General features: G+C 33.6%; 1 protein-coding gene across 1 annotated transcript in view; it reads right to left on the reverse strand.

Annotated features, from left to right (window-relative positions):
- Positions 1 to 8815, reverse strand: part of LOC102762121 (nesprin-1-like) — a 254153-nt gene that overhangs the window by 147543 nt on the left and 97795 nt on the right. The window contains exons 8-11 of the mRNA XM_015570483.1: positions 6882 to 7078; positions 6114 to 6223; positions 2199 to 2249; positions 1265 to 1372 (exon numbers count right to left, since the gene is read on the reverse strand). Of these exons, the coding sequence (XP_015425969.1) occupies positions 1265 to 1372; positions 2199 to 2249; positions 6114 to 6223; positions 6882 to 7078 (466 nt within the window). The remainder of the gene's footprint in view (positions 1 to 1264; positions 1373 to 2198; positions 2250 to 6113; positions 6224 to 6881; positions 7079 to 8815) is intronic.

Here is an 8815-nt window from a genome sequence, read left to right on the forward strand (position 1 = left end):
TGCTTTTCTAATCCCTTGTTTCTCTTTTACAAAATAGCACCTGTGCAACAGGTACTTTTACAACTTGAAATTTCGTTTATGACAGTTTATGCTAACACTAAAACTCACTAATGGACCAAATAAGAACATGTACTCCATCCTTGCATTTCTATTCTCCATTGACTGGTGTAATTATTTATTTTAATGGAGCTCGTCCCAGAAAATTTTATTTTGGGGGGAAAAGATTACATTGAATTTCAAAGCAAAAAAAAAAAAAGCATATCCTACAAATTGTCTGCTTTGCCAACTTTATCAAATGTCACATCGGTGGCATCATCCATCTAAATTCAGGCACACGTTGTAGATATGGTTATATGAAGTCACACACTAATGCAATAGATAAAGCATATCCTATACGTTGTCCGCTTTGCCAACTTTATCAAATGTTGTATCGTGGCATCATCCATCTAAATTCAGGCACACTTTGTAGATACGGTTATATGAAGTCACACACTAATGCAATAGATAAATCTTTTATTGTTTGCCATGTTGACTCTCTCATATCATGATACCTTTTTTGTAGTTCAAATGATTGAAATATAATGTGCACTATAGTATAGCTTTGCTACTAAAATGCAACACTACCTTAAATATGAGGAAAATGCCAATGCTGCATAGAATAAGTCACAATTCCATTGGGAAACCTGTCACATGATTTTGTGTCTTGGAGGTAGAAATTGGAAGCCAAGTCCAGTTAATAACAGTGTAACATGACTGGGGCGAACAACTACCAGCCTGCCTCCACCTGAATGCAATTGTGTGGAACTAGGCAGGTGGCTGTAGAAACTGATCCCATTAATGGGCCCACTCCAAATACACGCGGCACAATCCTGTATTCAATTCCGCTTATTCTATAGTATTTTATAATTTGGTACTGAAACCATTTTTTGGTGGATTTCTTTTGTTGTTATGTGACATCTGCAAAATCATGACTTCTATAAAAACAACTAGGTATTTGTGTTCTGGGTTATTTATAAGACTCTGAGTTCTGGAAAAGTCACATAGCCTCAGAGCTGTGTACACAATGTGGACACACACAATTCAAACCACTTATTTATGTAGAAACACAATTATTAAATCACATGCAAGCAAGATAATGCGCATGATTTCTTTATGGACTTTTTTCATTCATATCACTTGAAATATTAAACATAGATTAAATGACATATATGAATCTTACTCATGCAAAGCTTTTAAAAACTGAAGTCTCTTTTTCATGCATTACCTGATATTTATCCTGCAAGTTTGCTTCTATCATCTGTGCCCTTGTCAAATCTCTTTCGAATTGCTCTATCCAAACTTTTGTTTCCTTCAGCATTAGCCTGTCTTCTCTCTAGGAACCAGCAGATGTTATAATTTTATTAGTAACTGTGCATTTAATTGCTGATTAATACCAGATTGATCCTAGAGTAGACGTAATATTCAATCATTCAGTTATCTCTGAAAACTCTTCTCTCTCCCCACCATCACGCCTTATTGGAGATAAAAATCAAGAGTGAATTCTGTAAAAGTACATTAATTTTATTTGAATACTAAAATTATCTCTATTTTTTCTCTCAATAACACACACACACACTAATGTAATTAAGAAAATGTTTACAAAAAGGGAATGTCTTAAAGGGAATGGTAGAAGTAGAAAAGTATATTGGGTGTATTCCCAGCAAGAAAATTTTACCATACCGTGTGAACTTTACTAAACCATGTGACCCAATATTGGGCAGAAGAGATGCGATTCACTCAGGATTATAAATTAACTGAATACTTACCTATTTCAAGTAATGACTTCCTTCTTAATTATTTAAAATATAAAAAAGTCTTTAATTTTATTTTCCATTTCAAATATAATAAAAACAAATATTATCACTGTAAGGTTTCGTTTTTATTAGTGCTATTAAGTGTTATTCAAGAGGCATTAATTGATGTCATTATATATTTAAAGATTAGTGGAAAAATCCATGGGAGTGGCTTAGACTGTAATTAACATTCTACAATAAGTACATGTGTTATTTGTTCTAATAGAAAGGAAAAGAAAACAACAGAATTAAGGTATTAAAAGAAACGTGTATATAAAAGCAAATACATGCAAAAGAATGGCTAACTAACTATGGAATGGAGGATGCTTGAAAGAAGTCACTAATTCAAGATTACTTAAATCTTACCTTAAGATTTTGGATAGAATTTGCAAAAAGTAGGAAATCTGGAAATATTTCCTAACAATATGAAAAGATAATATATAGGAACGTAATAAAAATCAGGGACAAAATTATATAGGAAACAAGAAAAGAACAATGGGGAAGCATTTGTCTATAAATAAATAGATAGTAATTTTAAGGGTATAGTTACTTTAAGATGTTTTTCATAGTTTTTTAAAAATATATTTTTATTGATTTCAGAGAGGAAGGAAGAGGGAGAGAGAGATAGAAACATCCATGATGAGAGAGAATCATGAATTGGCTGCCTCCTGCACATCCCCTACAGGGGATTGAGCCCACAACCCGGGCATGTGCCCTTGACCTGAATTGAACCTGGGACCTTTCAGTTCACAGGCTGACGCTCTATCCACTGAGCCAAACCGGCTAGGGTTTCATAAGTTTTTTTGTGTGTTTTTGTTTTGTTTTCATAACTTTTGAAGTATCAAATGTTTGAATTCAATAAGGCAATATAGTATTCTGGCATTTGATATTTTCATTTTAATTTGTAATAGTCATATATGGCAATATATGCATTTTATAAATGTCTTTTATAAATGCATTTTGAAATTTTAAACCTTTTAAAAGAATAATGTAGCCTGGCCGGCATGGCTCAGTGGTTGAGCGTCAACTGTAAACCTGGAAGTCATGGTTCGCTTCACCATCAGGGCACAGGCCGGGTTGTAGGCTCGATCAGCATGGCTCAGCGGTTGAGCGTCAACTGTAAACCTGGAGGTCATGGTTCGCTTCCCCATCAGGGCACAGGCCGGGTTGTAGGCTCGATCCTCAGTGCGGGGTGTGCAAGAGGCAGCCAATCAATGATTCTCATTGTTGATGTTTCTGTTTCTCTCTCCCTTCCTCTTTGAAATCAATAAAAAATAATAATAAATAAAAAAGAACAATGTCAAGAATAGGTGCGTGGATTTATTTATTTTTTCTCTCTAAAAATATGATCAGAGTATGCATCTCTCTCTGTCTCTATATCAACAATTAAGGCTATGCTGTGCTTCTGAAAGCAGCCAGTAATATTTGTTGCAATGAGAGAAGGAATAAGTGATAAACAACTGAATATTTAATTGGTGAGACACATGGATCAATAGGACTATTTTTTTAAAAATTTACCATTGAGTACTGATTATCCAAGGAATATCTTTAGCTAAAAGTTTCTTTATCTGTTTTATTGATTGAGGTAGAAAATTATTGTGTATATTCCAAGAAAGAAAATTTCATTTAAAATGGTATCTAATTTAAATAAGATTATTTAAATAAATTCATAAAGAGGACATAGAAATCAATTACACTAAAAATGGAAGCCTGGTAGATATATTGATGCCAATATTTTAAAAATTAATTTTAAAAAAGCACTATTTACTAAGACTTGCGTAGACAAGTACTGAGTGTTTGAAGTGATGGCATCAATAGCCCCCACAGGGATAGTCTATAAAATCTTCATGGTTCATGAGGCACAATTAGGAGGTCATTTAGCTTCATTAAATGACTTTACATCATGAAAATATACATTTTTCTACTCAAAGTAATCATTTTAGGTGGTTATACCCAACTTCACAAATGCCACATTAAAAAGGGGCAAAGTTTAAAATATATTTTTCTCAAAATTAATTTTTGAAATAACCCTGTAGAAATCATTCGCATCCACTTTTTAGGGAAGGGACAGAGGGTATTTTTAAAAGAACAATCAGAACTTTTTTTTCAGATAGTGAGAATGATCTCAGGGAAATAAAGTCTCTTTAGTAAAGTACATTAACAAGTTTATGCCAGGCGTGTGTGTGTGTGTGTGTGTGTGTGTGTGTGTGTATTTCAAGTCTCTAAGGGTTTTTGTTTTAAATTCCTGTTCGTCAAGGGCAGGGGGGGGAAAAAAGACACATATGTAATACCCTTTGTAATACTTTAAGCAATTAAAAAATAAAAATAAAAAAAATAAAAAAATAAATAAAAATAAATAAATAAATAAATAAATAAATAAATTCCTGTTCGTGAGCAGCAGGAAAGCACCCCCTTTTGTTCCTCAGACTTCCCAGCCACCAAATTTACTCGTCCAGAGAGATGATTAATGTCAGAAATTAAAATACTACGAACTCTAAAACCAGATCAGAAATAAATCCAATTGGGTAACATGAAGACATTAGATTTGAAAATCAGAGGGGAAGCTGCTTTTCTGGAGGCGGTGTTGTCTAAAGTGCTTTCTTAGAGTTTCTCATTTACATAGCAGCACCCCTGCCTGATTATAGTCTCAGAAACCCAGAGATCTCCCAGGGCCCTCAGCATGTGACTGGAGGTCTATGCTGGGATTTGCAGAGTCTGAGCTTTGGCCTCCGGGGATGGTCCGTAGGGACAGTTACTCTGCTAGCCATAGGTAAGTTAGTCACTCAGGTGGTCCATGCTTCTGCCCGAATCCTGGCGAGGAACAAAAGAGGTTTCCTGAATCTGTAGTTTTTAAGAAACTACTATAGTTCTATCAAATGCCGGATTAACTTCATCCAAGCAACCAGGGACAGGGTTCTGCTTAATTCTCTTATGAAGTCACTGATTTCTGTTAGTGCAACGCCTTTTCCTATTTGAAAAGTTTGGGCTACGTTCCCCTGGCCTTTTCCCTGTTTCTGAGTTTATTCCGAAAACCTATTTTATTTTGTTCTTTTGTTTTTGCTGTTGCTCTTCATCGTGTTCTCAAACTGCTCTGAAAACTCTCGATGAGATTTAAGCAATAAAGGCAGAGGGATTGTTTTTAACACATTTTGAAAATTCCATTTGTTACTTTCCCTGGTGTCGTTTTGCCTTATAATAAATTATCCATAATAAAAAAATACTACCTTTAACAAATTAGGAAAACGGTAATATCCATTGTTGTTAAAGCCTGAGAAAAGCTTTCTGGTGAACTAGCTAAAGTATAAAATGGGATAATTTTCCTACAAGGGATTTGAAAAGAAAAAAGTTTCAAAAAGCATTAAAAATCTGTTAGTCTTTAGCCTGGGAGGTACATCTCTAAGACAGAACTATAAAACAATGCTTTATTGAAAAATTGTTCACAAAAGCATTGCTAATATCAGCAAAAAATCAAAAATTTCCAAAAATTAAAATTGAATAAATAAATTACTATACATATATAAGAAGACCTAGAGAGAATGACATTGAAAAGTTTTGTACAATGAAAAGCAAATTTAAAATTGTATGTATACTGTGATTCTATTTTTGTTAAAATATTATATGTGCCTATAAATACATAGAGAAATGTTTGGATATCACACTAACACATTAAATGATTTTCTAGAATACATTCTCTGTAGAATGTCAAACAGAGATAATTTCTTTTTTTCAAATTTTGTTTTTAATTATTACAATAAGCATATGTCATGTGAGCAGTATGAAAATATGTAAATGTTATTTAAACTATTGAAAGGCTAAAAAAATCTAACCATGGTGAATAATTAGAACTTTTACAGATTTGCCCTGTGTGATGTGAACAGTAATTTATATAATAAAGTCTAAAAGTCAAAATTAGTTTTCATCAGATTGAATAGAACAGTGGATTCAAGATCAGGATGCACAAATGATGAGATGGATACGAAATGTCTTCCATCCTTAAATTACTAAAACAGTGTTTCCCAACACCAATATCTTTCCTCAATTTTAACTTATCAGTGTTACATTTCCAGCACTTAATGTTGCCTTTTCTGTCATAGCCAACATACAAATCAGAGAAGTCTTTCCCTCCGATCACCTCCCAAATCGGTGATATCTATTCTTTACTCAGTTGCTCAATATAAATATGCATTACAATTTAACTTTTTGGAAACAGCATGCTTACATAAGCATCTGAGTTACTGTCTTTGAGTGCATAGCATGACTTAAAGAAAAGCCAGTACGTACATCATTCTCTAGCCCATCAGTGCCTGCATTGTGGACGTCAGGATAGTGTTTCAGAAACTGGGCTACATAGGTCATGATAGACTTCTCATCTGGTTTATCCACATCAACGTCTGGAAAAACCAAAACCAAATTAATTTATGTTAATTAGATTATAATGATACAAGCTTTGAAATCTAGCCAATTTACCAAAGATACTATACTAAAGGCAGAAGAAAAACATAATTGATACTTAGAAATATTTCTGGGGGTACAAATGTAGTCTGAATCATACAGAGTAGAAATTGTATAATTCATAAAGATGACATTTTAAGAGCTTTTAGAAAAGTAGTACTTGTTTCATTGAAATCTCAATGTTAATTGATCAAAACCCTGAGACACTATTTGGCTATTCAGGCATTCTCCTAATTAATAAAACACACAACATAGGTAAGTTTCAGAATTGCGGTGAGTGGGTCGCATTTAAAACACAGACGTGGCACTTAATAAGTGACTATCCAGCTTGCATAACTACATCTGGCCAAATATAGACCCCTCCCCCCCAAATATAGAGCCACGATATCAAAGTGTCATTTGGAGCGACAGAGCTATAGTGTGTTACCAATTATAGCAGTAAATATTTTTCAAAATGAAAATCAATATGGCGAGATATTATTTATATTTGTGCTGTTTTCAAATTCTCTGTCCTATCAAGAGTCGTGAAAATCATGTGTAATTTCCGGGTGTAAAACATACAAGTCTACTGAGCTGGGCAAACGCTGTTGACTGTACCTTCAGGATCTAGTAACCTGGGTATCCCCAGCTCCGTTTCCGCAATGGTGAAAGCCTCCTCCAGGTTTTCTCGGTTGGACCTTCCTCTCACCCTCTCCAAGTCCACCAGCTCTGGCCGAATAGCATGGATGACTGAATGAAAGGCAACCCCGTTTCTCCAACTCCGCCCGAAGTCTTTGATTTCTATTCCAGTAAGCCTTCATGAGATTAAAAAAATAGAAAGATGTCACAGTCTGAATAGATAATATTCATTTTTTCTCAAGGCCTCGTGCAGAATCCAATGTTCTTAAACAATAAATGATACGGGGCTAGCTATGTTAGTTCACTGGTTTTGAGAAAAATCAAGCAAAACAATATTTTAGAGGGTAAGAAGTTAAGATGTAGAAATTCTAGTGCCATACTTAAAGATTTTTATATTAGATTTTTCCGTGATAGAGATACTCAATTGAAAGCACATTTTAAAGAAAACTAGTTTAGATTAAAATGTCTAGCAAAATAATGGTAAAATTATAAAAACCACCTTTCTAATTAAAATATATTTGTATATAAAATAACGTTTTAAATAATGATAAGCAAATTGTGTTGTACATGCACAGGTTATAATAGACATAATATAATAGACATTAGATGAAATAACATCACTCAGTTCTCTTTTTTTCCCCTATGTTCTCAAAATTTCCATGAACTGAAGCAAAAAACATCTAACTGATAAACTGATTAGCATCAAAAGTTCATAAATGCCCTTAATTTTTATCTCAGTAAACTTAAGATTTACTTTAAATGATGTTTTAGCAATGTACATTCAGCTTTCATAAAATACATTGTCCCAAAAAGAACATCATAACATATAATCACTGGCTTTCTCACAAATATTTAAAAAACAATTCTGTGAGACTTCAGTGTTTGTCAAGTAGTCTTGAACCCTGTCCCAGTTCTCTTAGAGTTTCTGTCTTTGGTAGAACATTTATAATTTTTTCAGCCGACATATTGGCCAATATCCACCAAGATTGGGCAGAATGTTCTGTTATCTATTCACTTGTACATTCGCCTCTGGATCCATCTTCCTTTGCTATCTACATTTTCCCTTTGCCCACATTTCCTCACTTAAAAACTACATAATTTAGTAACACTAATTCTATCTTCTTTATGTTTATTTTTGTCTTTCCTTATTTTGGCTTTTCAATCACTTTAAAAATACAACTCCCTGTGTTCAGGGCCTCAATATTTTATAATGATAAGTGCTTGTTTACAACTATTTTCCGGAAGTGAAGAATAAGATCCAGATTAGATTTAGGCATCCAAAACAAAACAGAAAGTGAGTTCATTTTACATGTCATTCAGGAAAATCATACAAAAGCTCAGCTTCTATGTGAACACATCTCACCATAAAATATTGCTATGCTCAACTGAAAGCTCTACTGAAATTGCTACAAAAAGATACTTTTTCAAAGTAGTATTTTTCTACCCAGCATTATCACATAAATATACACACATGTAAATTCACTATACCGAGAAGGAAACAAAACCAGAAGCAAATTATTTAGCCACAAAGCTGAAGTTGACAAAGAAATCCACATTCCAGCTAGAAGATGAAACCAAAGGATAAAATGAATAAATAAAACTGCTAGAAACTTTCAGGAAATAATAACATGTAATATTTCAAAATGTGAGCCCTAGTTCACATTATTACTAAAGGGAACCCAATAGTCTTACAACGAGATAACCAAGTTTAAATCTTAAATTTACTTGTGTAAAGATTATTTAAGAGGAGCAAGTCCAAAGCAATGACTTTAATAGAATTATCCCGCATGCTACTAATCAAAGTGTAGGGATTAAATGACTTCATCAGACCCAGTGACATAAACGAAGAAGGAACTGGTTTTATCACAGCATTTTCCTAGAGTGTTAGTATTTCCATTTTAACTCAAGGAAAG

Source organism: Myotis davidii, unplaced genomic scaffold (genome assembly GCF_000327345.1).
Source record: "Myotis davidii unplaced genomic scaffold, ASM32734v1 scaffold1427, whole genome shotgun sequence".
Lineage (NCBI taxonomy): Eukaryota > Metazoa > Chordata > Mammalia > Chiroptera > Vespertilionidae > Myotis > Myotis davidii.